Here is a 23,193-nt window from a genome sequence, read left to right as displayed (position 1 = left end):
GGATCAAATTTAGTAGAGACCATAACAAGATAGGAGTAAAGATCAACATCCAGTGAAGCAGGAGACAATGCAGAAAAGGATGCGTGTGAACAGCAGGTAGTTTTCTTCTGATTGATTCTATATCTAGATGAAAAAATAAATGAAGTCATTAGCAAAGCACAAGGTGAGGATTGGTGGTTAAGAAGCGAGATAATGAAAACAGGGGAGGGGAAAAGCAGTGTCAAAATTATTTAGGACCGTGATCATTAATTTAAAGCAAGGCAAGTCAGCACAGTTGCCTTTGTTTTTCTTGTAGACACACTCTGCTGCTTCAATTCAGGGACAGGGCAGGTAGAGAATTTATTTGCAAAAGATTGAGGTTTTCTAAGACTTGGATTACAGATAGAAAGGAAGGAATGGGCAGGAGAGTGTGTGCAAGGGACTGACTTACAGTGATGAGCCACGGAATCTAATTTAGATGTGGTGGGAAGAGAAAAAATGAAGGGAAGAGAATAGTGAAAAAGTGTCAGGGTCATTGAATGTTTGGAACAAATTTAGTAGAGTAAGTGAGCTAAAAAGATTGTTGAAATGGTCTAGAGTGTGATGCTTAATATTTAGATATTTTAGGTAGTGTAGTAATTGGAAATGACAAGGTTTAGATAGACTAGAATCAATAGTGGAGACTACTAATAGCTCACAGGGACTTCTCTGGTTTCTTGATTGGACATAGCTATGTGCATTCCCATTGACTTCTGAACCACCGTCAGTAGGCTTCCTCTTAGTGAGATCATTGGGCTATTTCTCTAAATTTCCCCATTAAATGTTAAATTTCTCGCAGGCTGGGCACTTTGTTGCTTGCTTCAGCTAGTATCCTCTAGACATACTAGTCTTCTCTGATTGTTTCCCACTGTAATCTCTTTGTATTCAATAGGATCCTCGGGCATGGACGTTTCCAAGCTATAAAGTCACTCTTCGCCAGCAGGGGAGCAGAGCTTCCAGTCCACGTAGCCTGCCTGCCCATCCAGGGTTCAACTTCTGAGCCACGAAATTGGGCTGCGAACAGAGGTGGATGAAAGCATCCGTTCTCTTTTACTGAATTTTATGGAGACTTTCTGCAATAAATATTTCCCAACATTATGCTGTTTGGCCTATTTCCAGAGACAACCAATGGTTACTTTTAAAATTTTATCCAGGTTTATTGCTGCCTTTTGGTGGGGAGTGAATATACCAAGACCCTCACATAGCCATTCTCGAAGTCCCACCTGAACAAAATGATTTTGAATTATAATTTTGTTCCTTCAAACATTTCAGGAACCGTTACTTGGCAAAAATTATTCTTTTTTTTTTTTTTGAGACGGAGTCTCGCTCTGTCCCCAGGCTGGAGTGCAGTGGCGCGATCTCCACTCACTGCAAGCTCCGCCTCCCGGGTTTACGCCATTCTCCCGCCTCAGCCTCCCGAGTAGCTGGGACTACAGGCGCCCGCCATCACGCCTGGCTAAATTTTTTTTTGTATTTTTTAGTAGAGACGGGGTTTCACCGTGTTAGCCAGAATGGTCTCGATCTCCTGACCTTGTGATCCGCCCGCCTCGGCCTCCCAAAGTGCTGGGATTACAAGCGTGAGCCATTGCGCCCGGCCGGCAAAAATAATTCTTGATTAGATCTTTTATAGTTTATGAAATATTAAAACTGTTAAGAAGGTACCTAATTCTTAGTGCCAGTTTTAAAAGGAATTTACAACTACAAAATTGATATTGTCGTATTAAGATGAGGACTGATGACTTGCACTTGCTTGCCTTTTGAAACAGCTGAACCCTTGGCTAGAAAAAAAAAACAAAACCCGGGGGGCCGGCGGTGGGGAGCTTCCTCTCTCCTCTAAACAGTCCATTTCTGATTATTCCAAACTCAGAGACTCGGTGACTACAACAAGGAAATTGAACAGCAGTTATTTTGCTCACATAAATATTACATAATGAGCTGAGAATATTATTGTGAAGACACTGATTAGACACTATTTGCTTATTTCACACAACCCTCTATGAACTTTGATGTTTTCCACAAAGGGCTTTACTAAACTAGCTTCCCGTTAGTACACTGAAATTCAAAGTCATGCTCGTAACTGTTAATGAAAGCAGATTTAAAGCAACACCACCATCACTGGAGTATTTTTAGTTATATACGATTGAGACTACCAAGAATGTTGCTCTTATTCAGCGTAATCCTAATCTCATGGGTATCCACTGTTGGGGGAGAAGGTAAGTTGAAAACAGATCCGAATATTTTAGTTCCTTTTCAAATGTATTTATTGATTGTGTGTGTGTATGCATAAGAATATTTTTAAATGAATAAATAGCTGAGGATAATTTGAAGGGGTATCACAATATTCATCTATTTTCTGGAAATATTTTCCAACATGCAATTAGCAGGAAAATAGAATGAAATTAATTCTCTCCGTTCTCTAGTTTGCTAAGGGTAAATGGTCACCAAATAGATAATGTAAAGAGAAATCAAAGGAGAGAAAATCTGCTATAATAAAGGTGACATGGTGAAGTATTAATGTAATTCTGCATAAACTCTGCAATGCCACTGACTAGAAAAATCAACCCCAAAAAGAATTGGCTGCCTTCAATATGTTTTTAGAATTTTATTTTCATAGATTTGATAATTTAAATTTCAAATGTTATTAAAATGAAGGAATTCTCATTTCAGTCTAATTATCATTCAACAGGGAAATATATTTTAATGAAACAATAGAAAATATTATTTTTATATGTAAACCAGTGAACTGCCAAAAAATTGTTTCTTCTGAGCTCTTCCACAAATTTTAAAAGTGAAATAATATATCACTTCTTTATTAATACTATAAACTGATTCTTATAACATTGTAAATGATCCCATTTTATTTCATGTGGAAATTAAAGCCACCATATCAAAAGAATTGCAAACAAAATCTCTAACAAGGTCTAGGACACTGATTAAACTATGTGTGTACGTGGAGTTTCAATCATTGTGCTATATACTCTTTGATTTCCAGAGAGTTTTTATTTTACTGCTTTACTGCTTTCTAGTGTTTACAGATCTTTAAATTTTTTGAACACTTTCTTCTCAGTCCTGATATAAAAGAAAAATATGAACCATAAAATGCTTTCCTTTTAAGATATGCCCTTACAAATGTTGCAAAACATTATTTCTGTGGGCCTAAAATTCATTTTATTTTGTTTTCACTTTTAGCACTGAGCTATAATCACAAGAGTGTGATTGCATGAGTGTATTTGATTTTTCTTAAGTCTGTGTTTATGATATTTATTAAGTGGCTTAAACATCTGTTACAAATGGCATTACACAAGGATTTCTAAATGGGGGTGGAAGCAGAGGAAGATAAGTGAAAATTACGAGAATAATATGTAGAATTTTGACAATTCCTAACCCCAGAAAACTTTCAAGCTTCGGTCCAGTCCCAGGATAAACTTTAGTGAAATTCTATCTAAAAGTTGTCTAGGTGTTAAATGACCTCTAGGTGTGCGTTACACTTTTGTTTTGGTGTCTATTTAGAAACTGGCCAAACAGCAGAAATAACAAACGAAAGCAACACTTTTGTACAAATAGAAAACTGCATGCTTCCAGTAGCAAAACATTAATCAAGCAATATATTGTGCTTCATGCTGTAGCAAAGAAGCTGGAAAGAATATGACAACCCCACCCACACCTCACTACTACTTAGAGTGTCCTAAAAGAAAAGCAAAATGTAAATAGGCAAATAAATTGCAATGTTTTATATATAGGTAATTGTCTCTCTCTGTGTGTGTGTGTGTGTGTGTGTGTACACTCATGCATCACTTAACGATAGGAAAACGTTCTGAGAAGTGTGTCGTTAGGCAATTTCGTCCTCCTGCAAACATCATGGAGTGTACTTACACAAACCTAGATTGTATAGCCTACTACCTAACTAGGCTATATGGCCTGTCACTCCTAGACTGCAAACCTGTACAGCATGTTACTGTACTGAATACTGTGGGCAACTGTAGCACAAATGTAAGAATGTGTTTATCTAAACATAGAAAAGGTACAATAAAAATACAATATAAAATATTAAGAATGGCAGACTTGTATAGGGCTCTTACCATCAATAGGGTTTGCAGGACTGAAAGTTGTTCTGGGTAAGTCACTGAGTGAGTGATGTGCAAATATGAAGGCTTAGCACATTACCATACACTACTGTAAACTTCATAAACACTGAATACTTGAGCTAGAGTAAATTTATTTTATTTATATATTTATTTCAATATTTTGGGGGGAGCAGGTGGTTTTTGGTTACATGGATAAGTTCTTTAGTGCTAATTACTGAGCTTTTGGTGCACCCAGGATAGACTAAATTTATTTTTAAAACTTTTCTTCAATAATAAATTAATTTATGGTAAGCTTTCTACTTTATCAACTGAAAATCTTTTAACTTGTAACTCTTTTGTTTTAGCTTAAAACACACCTTGTATAGATGTACAAAATATTTTTTTCTTTCTATCCTTATTCTGTAAGATTTTTATCTTTTAAATATTTTATTTATTTATTTACCTTCTACACCTTTTTGTTAAAAACAGACACAAACACACACATTAATCTCGGCCTACAGAGGGTCAGGATCATCAGTATCACTGTCTTCCTCCTCCGCTCTTGTTCCACTAGAAGGTCTTCAGGGCAGTAACACGCATGGAGCTGTCCTCTCCTATGATAACAAAGGCTTCTTCTGGAATAGTTCCTGAAGGACCTGCCTGAGGATGTTTTACAGTTATTTTTTTTTTAAATGAGTAGAAGAAGTGAACTATAAAATAGTGATAACAACTATAGTACATTAAATACATTAACCAGTACCATGGTCATTTATTATCATTATCAAGTATTGTGTACTATACCTAATTGTGTGTGCTATTGTTTATATGACTGGCAATGCTGTAAGTTTGTTTATACCAGCATTGCCACAAACATTTGAGTAATGCATTGGACTATGATGTTGTGGTGGTCATCAGTTGATAGGAATTTTTCAGCTACATTATAATCTTATGAAACCACTGTGATATAAGTGATCAGTCATTGACCAAAACGTCATTATGTGGTAAATGACTGTATGTCTGTATATATGTGTGTGTGTGTGTGTGTGTGTGTGTGTGTGTGTGTGTGTGTGTGTGTGTGTGTGTATCCCAGAAGAAATATATTCACAGTATTCTATCAGAATGTTGAGACAAGGAAAATTATTTTCTGCTTTTGGAGTGGGTGGTTGTGTAACGGCAGGCTTGCAAAAGGAGATAACACTCCTAGCACCATTGCAGATGTGCACAATGGTTATACGATGAATGTTGTAGAGCAAGTTCTGAAGGACAGGTAGAATACAACTGGATGATGAGAACAAAGTTATTCTGGATAGCAAAGAATATGTAAGTACATGTGTATGAAAATCAAGTGCTATAATTTTGCAATTTTCAAGGAGCAAACGATATTTAAAAAGAGTTATGATAGGTTAATACTATCAAGACATGAGGGAGTCTTCCCCTCAGTATCTTCTCCAAAACTATCTAATGTCAATTTTTAAACAGTTAGGTAGTAAATTTAAGGTTTCACAAGGTTAAATACCACAAGAATTATTTCAAATATTGTGCAACATTAAATACTACTTCTGGGTAGTTAAAAAAGAGAAATTTCCCTTGATTTGTCAGCTGAATTTCTGCATGCTTTTTCTAAATAAGGTGAAAAACAAAACAATTTCTTATGCAGCAATGCTATATTCAGAAAATACCTTGAGCTAAAAAATGAACACACTATATTGAGGAAATATCTCGAGCTAAAAAAGCATTCAAAGATAAAGTACATCAAATCCATAGAATGTACAATACCAAGAGTAAACCCTAATGTAAACTATGGACTTTGAGTGACAATAATACTGATGGTGAAGGGGGCTATTCATGTGGCACGGAAGAGGAAGTGGTATATAGGAAATCTCTGTACCTTCCACTCAATTTTACTGTGAAAAAAACTGTAAATAAAAAATTAAGTCTAATAAAAAATATGTGTATATATATAAAATATATATATACACAAGAAAAAATAGAGTCAAAACATGAATATTTCACCCATTTTCTACATTGTTTTAATGTATCTTGCGCCATAGTGCATATGGATGTATGTGTAAGTGTCTATATACATATATCCAGTAGTATCCTCAGTATCCTTAGTATCCTTAAGGAATTGTTCCAGGACTCTTTTCACCCCCAGCAGATACCAAAATGCACAGATGCTCAAGTCTCTAAGAGAGAATGGTGTAGTATTTGCATATAACATATGCACATCCTCTCATATAATTTAAATCATCTCTAGATTATTTATATCTAATATAATGTAAATACTATATAAATAATTGTTATATTGTATTTTTAATTGCATTATTTTTATTGTTTTATTATCTTTTTATTGTTTTTTCTTTTTCAGATGTTTTGGACTTGCAGTATAATAAACATTTATATATACAGCATTTACCAGAATTTAGCTCTAATTTTATGTCAGTTGAGTTGTTCTTAGTGATTTTCTTATACTCTCTAAATTATTTCCACTGAAACCATATAAACTTTTTAACCAGAAAGTAATCAGAATATTAATAAACAAAAAATCAAATTACCTACCCAACATTTTTACTGCACCAGAAAAAAAAAATAGGACAGATTTTTCTGGTGGAAATACCTATGACAGTTGATGAGAATATAAAAAGAAATAAATATGAGAGCTGAGAACAATCCTATCACTCCTCTACTGTGAACTACATAGATTAGGGAGATTTGCCACTGTTACAGTCTGCCTTCATTCTTAAATTGTTGTGTGAGGATATTGTTCTTGAAGACATTGCAGAAGAGTTCATATTTCATATCACTCCAAAATATAAATTTTTTATTCACTAACAATGACCTCCTCGGTCCGGTGTGGTGGCTCACGCCTGTAATCCCGGCAGTTTGGGAGGCCGAGGCGCATTGATCACCTGAGGTCAGGAGTTCAAGACCAGCCTGGCCAATATGGTGAAACCTTGTCTGTACTAAAAATACAAAAAATTAGTCAGGTGTGGTAGCAGGCACCTGTAATCTCAGGTACTCAGGAGGCTGAGGCAGGAGAATCACTTGAACCTAGGAAGTGGAGGCTGCTGTGAGCCAAGATTTGTGTGATTGCACTTCAGCCTGGGCAACAAGAGTAAAACCTGAAACTCCCTCTCAAAAAAAAAAAAAAATGACCTCCTCAAATACTCTTGTATTCTTATTTAGTGATCTTTCTTCATTCCAAATTAGTACACTGGAAAGCATTTAAGCTAAAGGCATTTAAGCTGAATGAAAAACAAAACTATAAATGAGATGATTAAAATATAATCTAGTGATTCATTGATGTAGCTTTTTATTTAATTCTTCTGTTTTGTGTTATATTTCCCAGCAACACTTTGTGATTTTCCAAAAATACACCATGGATTTCTATATGATGAAGAAGATTATAACCCTTTTTCCCAAGTTCCTACAGGGGAAGTTTTCTATTACTCCTGTGAATATAATTTTGTGTCTCCTTCAAAATCCTTTTGGACTCGCATAACATGCACAGAAGAAGGATGGTCACCAACACCAAAGTGTCTCAGTGAGTAAATGCTCTGTTCATTAAATGGATGTCATTAAGTGAATAGAGAAGGATGTGCCAGACAAGATCATAAGGTCTTGATAATCACAGGTGCAGTGACCAGAGGAGCTGGAAACATGGGAGATGTAGTCCTCCTATTTTGGGATGCCTCCTATGAAAATCAATGAAGAATAAATATATCAACTGTCTTGCATTACCTGGAAATGCTCTACATGTTGAAATACATTAATTTTTTTAAACTGATGATTAATATATTTGACTGCTAATATTTCTTTACTAATATTCATTTGGTAGCAGCTTGATCATCGTTTTCCTTTAAAATAAGTCATTTTGTATAGATATTCTGTTTTGAATTTACCATTCTCTTGCATATTGCAAGGTAAGGTTTGGTATTTTAACTTTTATATTTTCAATAAATCATTTATTTGGTCCTTCAAAGTGTAGCTATATTAATCCTCCAATAAATGTAGAGACCAGACTCCAATGATAACAGGTGCATTAAAAAATAAAAACAATGGGAGAGAGAATAGATGAGGCAAGAAAGGTGATAGTAATGATCTTTCTCCTTTTGTAAGAAACATTTTTGAGAATTGCGAGAAATATTTATATGAATATATTGTTTTGTTCCTAGAAGAGTTTATAAACACAAGTATTTTATTATAAAAACCATACAGCAACAACATGAAATATCAACTTTCTTTTATATATATATGAACAAAAAATATATTTCATCATTTATACAGTAGCATGAACCAAATTCTTTTGAAAATATTTACACATGATGTCAGTTTTCAAAGCTTTCCTTTCTTAATGAAATATTTTAAAATGCACTTTTTTTTTGCTACTTCCATCTTGTACATTAATCAATTTTTGGTCCTTAGGAATGTGTTCCTTTCCTTTTGTGAAAAATGGTCATTCTGAATCTTCAGGACTAATACATCTGGAAGGTGATACTGTACAAATTATTTGCAACACAGGATACAGCCTTCAAAACAATGAGAAAAACATTTCATGTGTAGAACGGGGCTGGTCCACTCCTCCCATATGCAGCTTCACTAGTAAGCAAAATACTGCTCTCTCAGTTTTGCTAATTATTTAAAGAAATAAATCTATAGTTTATAGATTAAATATAGGTTAAATATAGGTTTCACCACTACTTCTATCATTATTTATTTGATTTTCAGTTCCAATTGTGTCTAAGTAGATGTGCAATAACATAATTTGCCTACCTATATAAATCAAATGTACGTAATAAGAAGAAATATTAGAGAAGAATACACTTTGAAGATAATCCATCAATGTAACAACTGTTTGTTGTTTATATTATCAGGTTTGTTGACAATAAATGGTTACAAAACTGAGGTATTAAAGTGCAAATTAGTCCAATTACAGTTAAAATGTCTTATAAGGAAGTTTTTAATATTTATCTTTATTTAAATTAATATGCTTGAGTCAATAAATCATTTTCTAAGTTGTAAAAAGTCCATACTTCTGAGAGGTATGTGTATTTGTGAGCGGCTTAGAATTTGGAAAACGATTCTTTCGGAAGCCTGTGGTATAAATGATGGCACCTCAAGTCCTGTGTGAACTCTTGTAATTCTTCATCTTTATAGCTCTTCAGTAATTGTTCTTTGCCCAGCCCAATGCAATTCCGTCCTATGCTTACACAGCTCGGTATTCAACGAAAAACTCAAGGAAACTTCCATAGTCTTTCTCTTCATAATACTTTCTCTCTGCTACTATGTCTGTCCAGTAACTTCTGGCCACCATAGTCACCAAGACTGACCTTACTAGTCTCAACTAAAGAAGACCACTGAGTTCTTCCTGGGTTCTCCCTCCTTGCACAGTCTAGAAAAGGCTTCCCAATAAACAGCTGGGCTGTCATTGACTTTGCTTTATTATTTTGAAGTATTGAGGGTTTTTTTCCTTTTTTCAGTCATCACAGTCCTGTACTGGGTGATTTCCAGCATTCTGAAAATAAATTTTGTAAAATTTTCTAAATTTTTTTTCAGTGGGATATGTTGATAGCAGCTACTCCATCCTATCAAGAAATAGAATCTGTATTAGGTTTTTCAAAAGATGTTATGTTATCAAATATTATTCCACATCTTCAACTCTTAAATTTAAACCTCGAGAGCCAGGCACAGTGATGTGCACCTGTAGTACCCGCCACTGGCAAGGCTGAAACAGGAGTTCAACACTGCAGTGAGTAGTGACTGCACCAGCGCACTCCAACCCGGGCAACAAAGTGAGACCCTTCCCCACTAGAAAAACAAAACAAAGTAAAGCAAAATGAAATTTAAACCTCTAGAAATGGAGTCTTTTTAAAACAGCTGGAACTGCGATAGTTTTTCAGTAAACAGTTACGTCATGGTCTCTTTCAATTACAAGGGGTTAAAACATTATTAACATTTGCAAAAAAAAAAAAAATAACAAATGTCACTAACACTAGAAAATTCCAGTGATTGAAAAGGGTTCAAAATTTATAGGCTTCAATTATGGTATAAATATTTCCATGCTTTCTCTTATCCATACCTTTTCATGTCATGAACAAGCTCCCTTCATTTTGAGAGATGATGGCTATTGTCAGACCAACAATTATATTTTAGAAGCTTGACAAATTAAGTTTGGCCAGCTGTAACCCATACAAGCTGGCTTTGTGTACAGTCTGTAAGATTTTGTTAGTCTTTGAACAATTCGGTTGCTTTGTGACACAAAAAATATCACAGGCTTAACTCATGTTTCCACTGCCCCGGAACTAGAATCAGCCATACCTCCAATAAGTCCTGGTTCCATTTAGTGGGCAATGACATTTAGAAACTAAGTTGTCAAAATAAACTTGTTTCAAAATTTAGCACATTTTATTCAATCAGAAAAAGCACATATCTTATTGTTCAAGTTCTCAGAATATTGCTGCCTTTCCCTTTCTGCCCGTTGCTTATTCCAAAAGCACAAGACAACATATTGAGGTTATCAGAGTAGATGGACAAAGTCAGAGTCTCCAAAGTGGAAGAATTCATCAGAACACTCTATGTCTAAGGTTGAATGGTAGCTCACGAACACTGTGGAAAGTTAATAAAGTTTCAGGGCAACTAGACTCCTAATCATAGCGGCACAGTTTGTTTATTCATGTAAGGTAACATCTTGCAAGTTATGGTAATCCATGTTGCAGGGATTAGTACAGCACCATCTCTGGGGGCCGTTATTCCATTTACAACACCATGCAATAACCATATATGAATAAAGCAGCTGGAAAACCCTACATTGGCCAAGATCAATTATTTTCTTTTTATATATATATACTTTAAGTTCTAGGGTACATGCACACAACATGCAGGTTTGTTACATAGGTATACATGTGCCATATTGGTTTGCTGCACCCATTAACTTGTGATTTACATTATGTATTTCGCCTAAGGCTACCCCTCCCCTACCTCCCACCCTACAACAGGCCCCAGTGTGTGATGTTCCCTGCCCTGTGTCCAAGTGTTCCCATTGTTCAATTCCCACCTGTGAGTGAGAACATGCAGTGTTTGGTTTTCTGTCCTTGTGATAGTTTTCTCAGAATGATGGTTTCCAGGTTCATCCATGACCCTGCAAAGGATAAGAACTCATCCTTTTTTATGGCTGCATAGTATTACATGGTGTACATGTGCCACATTTTCTTAATCCAGTCTATCACTGATGGACATTTGGGCTAGTTCCAAGTCTTTGCTATTGTGAATACTGCCACAATAAACATGTGTGCATGTGTCTTTATAGCAGCATGATTTATAATCTTATTGGTATCTACCCAGTAATGAGATCACTGGGTCAAATGGTATTTCTAGTTCTAGATCCTTGAGGAATTGCCACACTGTCTACCACAATGGTTGAACTAGTTTACACTCCCAACAACAGTGTAAAAGCATTCCTATTTCTCCACATCCTCTCTAGCATCTGTTGTTTCCTGACTTTTTAATGATCGCCATTCTAACTGGTGTGAGATGGTATCTCATTGTGGTTTTGATTTGCATTTCTCTGATGACCAGTGATGTTGAGCATTTTTTCATGTGTCTGTTGGCTGAATAAATGTCTTCTTTTAAGGCGTGTCTGTTCATATCCTTTGCCCACTTTTTGATGGGGTTGTTTTTTTCTTGTAGATTTGTTTAAGTTCTTTGTAGATTCTGGCTATCAGCCCTTTATCAGATGGGTAGATTGCAAAAATTTTCTCCCATTCTGTAGATTGCCTGTTCACTCTGATGGTAGTTTCTTTTGCTTGCAGAAGCTCTTGAGTTTAATTAGATTCCATTTGTCTATTTTGGCTTTTGTTGCCATTGCTTTTGGTGTTTTAGTCATGAAGTACTTGCCCATGCCTTTGTCCTGAATGCTAAGGCCTAGGTTTTCTTCTAGGGTTTTTATGGTTTTAGGTCTAACGTTTAAGTCTTTAATCCATCTTGAATTAATTTTTGTATAAGGTGTAAGGAAGGGATCCAGTTTCAGCATTCTACATATAGCTAGCCAGTTTTCCCAGCACCATTTATTAAATAGGGAATCTTTTCCCCATTTCTTGTTTTTGTCAGGTTTGTCAAAGATCAGATGATTGTAGATGTGTGGTGTTATTTCTGAGACCTCTGTTCTGTTCCATTGGTCTATATCTCTGTTTTGGTACCAGTACCATGCTGTTTTGGTTACTTCTAGTATAGCCTTGTAGTATAGTTTGAAGTCAGGTAGCCTGATGCCTCCAGCTTTGTTCTTCTTGCTTAGGATTGTCTTCGCAATGCAGCCCCTTTTTTGATCCCATGTGAACTTGAAAGTAGTTTTGTCCTATTCTGTGAAGAAAGTTAGTGGTAACTTGATGGGGCTGGCATTGACTCTATAAATTACCTTGGGCAGTATGGCCATTTTCACGATATTGATTCTTCCTCTCCATGAGCATGGAATGTTCTTCCATTTGTTTGTGTCCTCTTTTATTTTGCTGAGCAGTGGTTTGTAGTTCTCCTTGAAGAGCTTCTTCACATCCCTTGTAAATAGGATTCATAGGTATTTTATTCTCTTTGAAGTAATTGAGAAGGGGAGTTCACTCATGATTTGGCTCTCTGTCTGTCTGTTATTGGTGTATAGGAATGCTTGTGATTTTTGCACATTGATTTTGTATCCTGAGACTTTGCTGAAGTTGCTTATCAGCTTAAGGAGATTTTGGCCTGAGACGATGGGGTTTTCTAAATATACAGTCATGTCATCTTCAAACAGCAACAATTTGACTTCCTCTTTTCCTAACTGAATACCCTTTATTTCTTTCTCCTGCCTGATTGCCCTGGCCAGAACTTCCAACACTATGTTGAATAGGAGTGGTGAGAGAGGGCATCCCTGTCTTGTGCCAGTTTTCAAAGGGAATGCTTCCAGTTTTTGCCCATTCAGTATGATATTGGCTGTGGGTTTGTCATGAATAGCTCTTATTATTTTGCGATATGTTCCATCAATACCTAGTTTACTGAGAGTTTTTAGCATGAAGGGCTGTTGAATTTTGTCGAAGGCCTTTTCTGCATCTATTGAGATAATCATGTGGTTTTTGTCATTGGTTCTGTTTATGTGATGGATTACATTTATTAGTTTGTGTATGTTGAACCAGCTTGAATCCCAGGGATGAAGCCAACTTGATTGTGATGGATAAGCTTTTTGATGTGCTGCTGGATTTGGTTTGCCAGTATTTTATTGAGGATTTTCACATTGATGGTCATCAGGGATATTGGTCTAAAATTCTCTTTTTTTGTTGTGTCTCTGCCAGTCTTTGGTATCAGGATGATGCTGGCCTCATAAAATGAGTTAGGGAGTATTCCCTCTTTTTCTATTGATTGGAATAGTTTCAGAAGGAATGTGACCAGCTCCTCTTTGAACCTCTGGTAGAATTCTGCTGTGAATCTGTCTGGTCCTGAACTTTTTTGGGGTGGTAGGCAATTAATTATTGCCTCAGTTTCAGAGCCTGTTATTGGTCTATTCAGAGATTCAACTTCTTGGTTTAGTCTTGGGAGGATGTATGTGTCGAGGAATTTATCCATTTCTTCTAGATTTTCTAGTTTATTTGTGTAGAGGTGTTTATAGTATTCTCTGATGGTAGTTTGTATTTCTGTGGGATCAGTGGTGATATCCCCTTTATCATTTTTTATTGCATCTGCTTGATTCATCTCTCTTTTCTTCTTTATTAGTCTTGCTAGCGGTCTGTCTATTTTGTTAATCTTTTCAAAAAACCAGCTCCTGGATTCATTGATTTTCTGAAGGGCTTTTTGTGTCTCTATCTCCTTCAGTTCTGCTCTGATCTTAGTTATTTCTTGCCTTCTGCTAGCTTTTGAATGTGTTTGCTCTTGCTTCTCTAGTTCTTTTAATTGTGATCTTAGAGTGTTGATTTTAGGTCTTTCCTGCTTTCTCTTGTAGTCATTTAGTACTATAAATTTCCCTCTACACACTGCTTTAAATGTGTCCCAGAGAGTCTGGTAAGTTGTGTCTTTGTTCTCCTTGGTTTCAAAGAACTTCTTTATTTCTGCCTTCATTTCGTTATTTACCCAGTAGTCATTCAGAGAGCAGGTTGTTCAGTTTCCATGTAGTGGTGCGGTTTTGAGTGAGTTTCTTAATCCTGGGTTTTAACTTGATTGCACTGTGGTATCAGAGACAGTTTGTTGTGATTTCTGTTCTTTTACATTTGCTGAGGAGTGCTTTACTTCCAACTATGTGGTCAATTTTGGAATAAGTGCTATGTGATGTTGAGAAGAATGTATATTCTGTTGATTTGAGGTGGAGAGTTCTGTAGATGTCTATTAGGTCCACTTGGTGCAGAGCTGATTTCAAGTCCTGGATAACCTTGTTAACCTTTTGTCTCATTAATCTGTCTAATATTGACAGTGGGGTGTTAAAGTCTCCCATTATTATTGTGCAGGAATCTAAGTCTCTTTGTAGGTCTCTAAGGACTGGCTTTATTAATCTGGGTTCTCCTGTATTGGGTGTATATATATTTAGGATAGTTAGCTCTTCTTGTTGAATTGATCCCTTTACCATTATGTAATGGCCTTCTTTGTCTCTTTTCATCCTTGTTGGTTTAAATTCTGTTTTATCAGAGACTAGGATTGCAACCCCTGCTTTTTTTTGCTTTCCATTTGCTTGGTAGATATTCCTCCATCCCTTTATTTTGAGCCTATGTGTGTCTCTGCACGTGAGATGGGTCTACGGAATACAGCACACTGATGGGTCTTGACTCTTTATCCAGTTTGCCAGTCTGTGTCTTTTAATTGGAGCATTTAGCCCATTTACATTTAAGGTTAATATTGTTATGTGTGAATTTGATCCTGTTATTGTGATGTTAGCTGGTTATTTTGCCCATTAGTTGATTCAGTTTCTACCTAGCATAGATGGTCTTTACAATTTGGCATGTTTTTGCAGGGGCTGGTACCGGTTGTTCTTTTTCATGTTTAGTGCTTCCTTCAGGAGCTCTTTTAGGGCAGGCCTGATGGTGACAAAATCTCTCAGCATTTGCTTGTCTGTGAAGGATTTTAATTCCTCTTCACTTATGAAGCTTAGTTTGGCTGGATATGAGATTCTGGGTTGAAAATTCTCTTCTTTAGGAATGTCGAATATTGGCTCCCACTCTCTTCTGGCTTGTAGAGTTTCTGCCGAGAGATCCACTATTAGTCTGATGGGCTTCCCTTTGTGGGTAACCCAACCTTTCTCTCTGGCTGCCATTAACATTTTTTCCTTCATTTCAACCTTGGTGAATCTGACAATTATGTGTCCTGCTCTTCTCGAGGAGTATTTTTTTGGTGTTCTCTGCATTTTTTGAATTTGAATGTTGGCCTGCCTTGCTAGGTTAAGGAAGTTCTCCTGAATAATATCCTGAAGAGTGTTTTCCAACTTGATTCCATTATCCCCCTCACTTTCAGGTACACCAATCAAATGTAGATTTGGTTTTTCACATAGTCCTATATTTCTTGGAGGCTTTGTTCATTTCTTTTTACTCTTTTTTCTCTAAACTTTCTTCTCTCTTTATTTCATTAATTTGATCTTCAATCACTGATACCATTTCTTCCACATGATCAAATCGGCTATTGAAGCTTGTACATGCATCACGTAGTTCTCATGCCGTGGTTTTCAGCTCCATCAGGTCATTTAAGGTCTTCTCTACACTGTTTATTCTAGCTAGCCATCCATCTAATCTTTTTTCAAGGTTTTTAGCTTCCTTACGATGGGTTCAAACATCCTTCTTTAGCTTGGAGAAGTTTGTTATTGCCAATCTTCTGAAACCTGCTTCTGTCAGCTCATCAAAGTCATTCTCTGTCCAGCTTTCTTCTATGCTGGCAAGGAGCTATGATCCTTTGGTGGAGAAAAGACACTCTGGTTTTTAGAATTTTCCGCTTTTCTGCTCTGGTTTCTCCCCATCTTTGTGGTTTTATCTACCTTTGGTCTTTGATGTTGGTGACCTACAGATGGGGTTTTGTTGTGGATGTCCTTTTTGTGGATGTTGATGCTATTTCTTTCTGTTTTTTAGTTTTCCTTCTAACAGTCAGGTCCCTCAGCTGCAGGTCTGTTGGATTTTGCTGGAGGTCCACTCCAGACCCTGTTTGCCTGGGTATCACCAGCAGAGGCTGCAGAACAGCAAATATTGCAGAACAGCAAATATTGCTGCCTGCTCCTTCCTCTGGAAGCTTCATCCCAGCAGGGCACCCACCTGTATGAGGTGTCAGTTGTCCCCCTACTGGGAGGTGTCTCCCAGTTAGGCTACACGTGGGACAGGGACCCACTTGAGGAGGCAATCTGTCCGTTCTCAGAGCTCAAACACCATGCTGGGAGAACCACTGCTCTCTTCAGAGCTGTCAGACAGAGACATTTAAGTCTGCAGAAGTTTCTGCTGCCTTTTGTTCAGCTATGCCCTGCCCCCAGAGGTGGAGTTTACAGAAGCAGCAGGCCTTGCTGAGCTGCAGTGGTCGTCTCTGCCCAGTTTGAGCTTCTGCAGCTGCTTTGTTTACCCACTCAAGCCTCAGCATTGGCGGACGCCCCTCTCCCTGCCAGACTGCTGCCTCACAGGTCGATCTCAGACTGCCACACTAGCAGTGAGCAAGGCTCTGTGGGCTTGGTAACTGCCAAGCCAGGCACAGGATACAGTCTCCTGGTGTGCCATTTTCTAAGACCACTGGAAAAGTGCGGTATTTGTGTGTGAGTGTCCCGATTTTCCAGGTACAGTCTGTCACGGCTTCCCTTGGCTAGGAAAGGGAAATCCCCCAACCCCTTGCACTTCCGAGGGAGGCAATGCCCTGCTTTGCTTTGGCTGCCCCTCCATGGACTGCACCCACTGTCCAACCAGTCCCAGTGAGATGAACCAGATACCTCAGTTGGAAATGTAGAAATCACCCATCTTCTGCATTGATCACGCTGGGAGCTGCAGACCGGAGCTGTTCCTATTTGGCCATCTTGGAACAGAATCAAGATCAATTATTTTCAATGGCATTTTGTTTTTAACAATTAGATAAAAAAAGACTATAAACAAGCAATAAAGAACTGTCATGCAAAATACTGGAATAAAAAACAGAGATTTAGAGATACACATTTTATTTTAGTGAAATAAGACACATTCTCTTGGGATTTGCTCAGGTAAACTGTGATCAGTACATTAAAGTGCCAATAACAGTACATAAAACTAGCTAGTTTGAAAATATTTATGAGATTATTAGTTAGAACATATTTCAATTTTATTTTTGTGTATGCTTGATTTATTCAGATTATTTTTGTCTTGAATGTCATTTATCTTACACAAGAATTAATATATAATTTTATAAACTAACCATTAGTGAAAGATTATTAAATGAGAAAACCACAGATATTCATATACATATCTATTTCTAATTGAATCAGAATATATTCATCATGAGTTAGTTTTTACAAACCTATTAGTGATAGAGTTGAGTATAAGGGAAAGATTCAAAAAACCTAGATGGGTTTTTTAAAAGTCTTTGATATTTAGTTACACTTTTGTAAAATTTGGAATAATCTGCTTTTTAATATTCTCTTCAACTTAACATTTATTAGTTGTATCCTGTTTGTGTGTTTCACATATGTACTGTTTTTTGAGACAGGGTCTCACTCTGTCACCCAGGCTGGAGTGTAGTGGTGTGATCTCGGCTCACTGCAACCTCCGCCTCCTGGGTTCAAGTGATTCTCCTGCCTCAGCCTCCCTAGTAGTTGGGACTATAGGCGCCCACCACCATGCCTGGCTAATTTTTGTATTTTCAGTAGAGGCAGGGTTTCACCATGTTGGCCAGGCTAGTCTTGAACTCCTGACCTCAGGTGATCTGCCCACCTTGGCCTCCCAAAGTGCTGGGATTACAGACATGACCCACCATGTCAGGCCCACATATCTACTTTTTATACATCATTTTTTTTTATTTTACAAAAAGTAATTAAATATGTTGCAATTTTATTTTGTTACTTGAAGGAATTTTTTGTTATTTAGTGAGAAAAAAATCTTCCTATTCTAAACAAATAATGTTATTAAACTTATTTATTAAACAATAAAATTAAAACTAATATTGCTAATTAAACAAATTAAATAATTTACTGTATGAGTAACTTCACAGAACTTTATTACTACAATCCTGAAGAGATTCTCATAGAAAATGTTACCTTGCTGTACAGTTTCCCAATTTGCCTGAGGGGTCTTAGATATATTTGTTGGGTATAAATAATTAGTTTATATGTTTTCTCGAAGGCAAGAATATATTTTATACTCTGTATATGAAGCCCCTTGCATCTTATTTTTATATAGCACATATTAAATTTGTTTCTGCAATGAAAATTCACATATGTTCATTTAATTTTATTTTTAGAAGAAGAATGTCATGTTCCAATTTTAGAAGCCAATGTAGATGCTCAGCCAAAAAAAGAAAGCTACAAAGTTGGAGATGTGTTGAAATTCTCCTGCAGAAAAAATCTTATAAGAGTTGGACCAGATTCAGTTCAATGTTACCAATTTGGGTGGTCACCTAACTTTCCAACATGCAAAGGTCAGTATTTATTTTAGAAGTGATGAAACAAGAATTTGATTTTTATAATAATGCCTATATATTTTTATTGGAGCTTATATTACATCTATAATCTGACAAAGTGGTAAAATGGCAAAGGAGAAAGTGTGCGGTCCTACAGTAATTGAGTTGCATAGATTATTTAGGTGTCCGTAATCAAGGAGTAATTCTACTTCTGTGTTTTAAAATACATAATGGGATTTTATAGGTCAAAATATAGTAGCTGGAATTGAGACATCTTAGGATTTTTCCATCTAGCTCAATAAAACATTTATACTTTTAAAAAATATTGTATGAACAATGTTATATTTTATTAATTAAGAAAATAAGTCGTTGCATATATGAATTATTCATTAGAAAACAATGATGATTTATACCTGCTTCAGATGGCACTATTTTTATGAAAAATGGCTTATCACATTATTTGAAGTATGTGTTAGTCCATTTTCACAATGCTGATAAAGACGTACCCAAGACTAGGCAATTTACAAAAGAAAGAGTTTTAATGGATTCACAGTTTCACGTGGCTGGGGAGACCTCACAATCACGGCAGAAAGTGAAAGACACATCTCGAATGATGGCAGACAAGAGAAGAGAGTTTGTGCAGGGAAACCTCCCTTTATAAAACCATCAGATCTCGTGAGACTTATTCACTATCACGAGAATAACACAGGAAAGATCTGCCCCATAATTCAATTACCTCCCACCAGGTTCTTCCCACAACACGTAGGAATTGTGGGAGCTACAATTCAAGATGAGATTTGGGTGAGGACACAGCCAAACCATATCAAAGTATTTATAGATATTAATAAAAGTTATAACTATACATTGCATATGTATATTATATCACATATTTGATAACTATTTACTTTTATATAACATTCAGATTATTGACTTACTTAAAAATCTTCAAGGGTACAGCTTAATATCCTGATTATAATAAACAGCCTACAAAATATTGGGAAAGATGGACAATCAGGATGTTTAAATATAGAGAGGATATAAGATTGTACTAAGAAAATATTATTAATTTGGTGAAATGTAAAAAGATATTTTGTATATGTAAGCAAATGTCTTTATGAGATAGCATTCTGAAGAATTTAGGACTAAAATCTCACTGTCATTTACTTTCAATTACTTCACAAAAAATAAGTAAATAGGGCAAAGTGTAGCATTTTTATATCTAGGTAATCAGTTTATAAGTGTTCATTATGCATTCTTTCTCCTTTCATTTGCTCAAAATTGTTCATCATGAAAAGTGTCAATATTTGAGGAAATGAATGCAGTCAATACACTATGTACACTGCAAAAAACACGTCCCCAAAAATAGAAGTGCAATATAAAGATAATTAATTTCTAAGTCAAAAATATAGTAACTCCACATTTTGCTATACTTATAAGACCATTTAAGCATTATTTATGGTTTCTTTATAATAGAACAAGTACGATCATGTGGTCCACCTCCTCAACTCTCCAATGGTGAAGTTAAGGAGATAAGAAAAGAGGAATATGGACACAATGAAGTAGTAGAATATGATTGCAATCCTAATTTTATAATAAACGGGCCTAAGAAAATACAATGTGTGGATGGAGAATGGACAACTTTACCCACTTGTGTTGGTAAATATATATTAACATTTAAACAGAACAGTTAGTATTACTTTCCACTTATATATAAATACACATGTAAATAGATTTAAAATATTTTCAGAGTAAGCATTCATTTCATTACATTTTCTTAGAACAAGTGAAAACATGTGGATACATACCTGAACTCGAGTATGGTTATGTTCAGCTGTCTGTCCCTCCCTATCAACATGGAGTTTCAGTCGAGGTGAATTGCAGAAATGAATATGCAATGATTGGAAATAACATGATTACCTGTATTAATGGAATGTGGACAGAGCTTCCTGTGTGTGTTGGTGAGAAAACATTCCTAAACTTTATATTTGATTATTTATAATTTTGATTGGGATTGCATAAAGTGTATAAATCTGGCTAGAATTACAATTTTATTGATACTGACTCTTCCTTTCACAAGTAAAATATGTCAATCCATTTATTCAGGTCTTACATTAAACTTTGCCATATGGTTTTATGAATTTCTTGTTATTACTGCACAGATTTCTTCACCAATTTATTTGGGATTTTTCTGGTATGATGAATGGAAACTTTTATTAACTTATATGCTTGAATAGTTATACTTTCTATATGCAAGAATGTGATTTAATTGCATACATTATTTTTGTTTCCAGTAACCTTGTTGAATTTCTGTATTAGTTCTAATATTTAATTTGGATATTGTATTTCTACAAATGATGGCAATTTAATTTCTTTTATTTCATTGCTTTAACTCAGTCTTTACCTCAGCATGTTCCAGATAGAACAACCTAAAAAATAACAATGTAGCTTGAGTTCTATTAAATTCCAGAGTGTTTGGAATCCCTTCATAGAAGAAGAGTAGGGGACTAGGACCCAGGAACTTGGCATGATCCTTGCTCTTTCTGTCCCCATAATTCTCTTATTTCTATTCCTAATTTTCTAGTTAGTCGGTTTCCTCCACAGAAGTAGTAAGTAGTAGTAGTCTATCAGCCTGTGTGCTCTACTCTTACCTTGCAGCCTCAGGACTTCCAGCCTTGACACTTAAGTACTTGCAGGGTTTTTTTTTCCCCGACACCCTCAGATCCTGGCCTCTTTTGTCCTATCTCTAGCAACCTCAATACATTAAAGCCTCTAATTTTGAACTTTAAAGACAAGCAGACTTTCCGCTGCTGTTTTCCTCCTTACAGAAACTGAAACAGAACCTCCTCTCTCTCCATCTCCTGGACTTTTGGATAATCAACTGGCCCACCCATTGCTGGGAAAAATTACTTGTAGGTGTTGCCACCCGTTGTCCCAGGCAAATACCTGGTCAGTGGCCATCCGTGATGACCTATTGTGAGGGAATGTTTTCCACTACCAGGAGCCAGAACGCTGTTATGGGAAGATGTAGATCATATATCTTCATGGTCATCAACTTTTATGCAAGGAGTACATAAATATCAACCTCTAGCCCCATTTGGGGTGAATTAAAAATAGAAACTATTGCAGAAAAACACCTGTAAGCATAGAAGTAGCAGAGCACACTCCATGTCTCATTATCCCATCCTTTTACACACTAAGGAAAAGGCTCCATAACTATCTACATGTTTATAGGAAACGGGAAAGAAATGTAACAATAAGAACAACTTAGACAAGCAAGAGGCTTATTAGGAATTTATGTTCTGAAGCTCAGTTGTGTTATTATCAGTGAGTTTTTCCCCTGAGAATACTCTGACTTACTGAGTCAGAGTTTTTGCTGAGCTTTTGAAATGTGAGAGTCATTGAACTTCAAGGGGGACCCAGATCTATCTCTTACTGATGCTTTGCTTCCTACAACTTAACCATGTACTGCCTCTTTTTATTATTTAAATGTTTTGAAGATATTTAAGATAGTTTAGTGCAAAACAATCATACATGTGTACATTTTCAGAGCCTCTAACAATTCATTTGTAGCTTCCTAAGAACTATCTTTCAGTCAAAACTCCCACCAGGAAAACCTATCTTGCACTTTCATTTCCCAGAAAACTTTCTGACCTACTTTCCTGTCATTCAAAGATGGGATACAGTTTTTTGTTTTATTTTTTCTTTTTCCAACAGCATTGTCTATTTTATGCAATGAGATCAAGAATTTTTGTGATGTTGCTTAAAAGCATCAAACATAATTATGCTATTAATATTGCAGATATTTTATTGACATAATTGTTTAGCTTCTATTTAATATTATTTTTATAGCAACACACCAACTTAAGAGGTGCAAAATAGCAGGAGTTAATATAAAAGCATTATTCAAGCTATCTGGGAATGAATTTAATCATAATGCTAGAATACGTTACAGATGTTCAGACATCTTCAGATACAGGCACTCAGTTTGCATAAACGGGAAATGGAATCCTGAACTACACTGCACAGGTAAGATTTGTTTAAAACATTTTGTTGATCCTGTTGCTTCTTTACAAGAAAAATTATTTTGAAATTAGAATGTTTTTAAATTAAATATTTATTGTGGCATATAATTTCTATGCTAATAGTAAAGTTAGCAACTAGTTATAATACTCTTTCCAGACAAATGTTATTCTTTAAAAGCCTTGGCTTTCTGCTAAAGATGAGAGAGTAAAGCTGTTTTTACTCTATTACAGTCTCACAAATCCTTGAAAGAAAAAAAGAAATAAAGAACTGTAAAAAAAGAACAAAACTTAATCTTCAATGACATTAAGAAACAATTAAAACCCCAATTATGCACTGTGAAACAAAACTAACAGATATTGCCAATTCTGGACCAGATAGTAGGCTGAGTAAAAAGTAGGCTGAGAAAGAAAATATATTTGAGTAATCAATTATTTCCCTAAGAATAAGTCTCACATTCCTCGAAGGCTTATATTCAAATCATTTAATTTGAGTAATAGGATTATAAATTACAAGTAATTATAAAATGGGGCACCATATTAGA

The 23,193-nt window shown here is 35.9% G+C and overlaps 1 protein-coding gene across 3 annotated transcripts in view; it reads left to right on the top strand.

Annotated features, from left to right (window-relative positions):
• Positions 1-2,064: 2,064 nt before the first annotated feature.
• LOC129014635 (complement factor H-related protein 5) overlaps positions 2,065-23,193 on the top strand; it is a 32,083-nt gene continuing 10,954 nt past the window's right edge. Inside the window, exons 1-7 of one of the 3 annotated variants that reach the window (XM_054452215.1) lie at positions 2,065-2,231; positions 7,432-7,626; positions 8,508-8,684; positions 18,471-18,647; positions 20,103-20,285; positions 20,408-20,587; positions 22,479-22,655. In XM_054452215.1, the coding sequence (XP_054308190.1) occupies positions 2,102-2,231; positions 7,432-7,626; positions 8,508-8,684; positions 18,471-18,647; positions 20,103-20,285; positions 20,408-20,587; positions 22,479-22,655 (1,219 nt within the window). In that variant the 5' untranslated portion in view covers positions 2,065-2,101. The remainder of the gene's footprint in view (positions 2,232-7,431; positions 7,627-8,507; positions 8,685-18,470; positions 18,648-20,102; positions 20,286-20,407; positions 20,588-22,478; positions 22,656-23,193) is intronic. The other 2 variants (XM_054452205.2, XM_054452223.2) reach the window with 2 other exon arrangements.

Source organism: Pongo pygmaeus, chromosome 1 (assembly GCF_028885625.2).
Source record: "Pongo pygmaeus isolate AG05252 chromosome 1, NHGRI_mPonPyg2-v2.0_pri, whole genome shotgun sequence".
Taxonomy (NCBI): Eukaryota; Metazoa; Chordata; class Mammalia; order Primates; family Hominidae; genus Pongo; species Pongo pygmaeus.
This window is presented reverse-complemented; position numbering and strand designations above follow the sequence as displayed.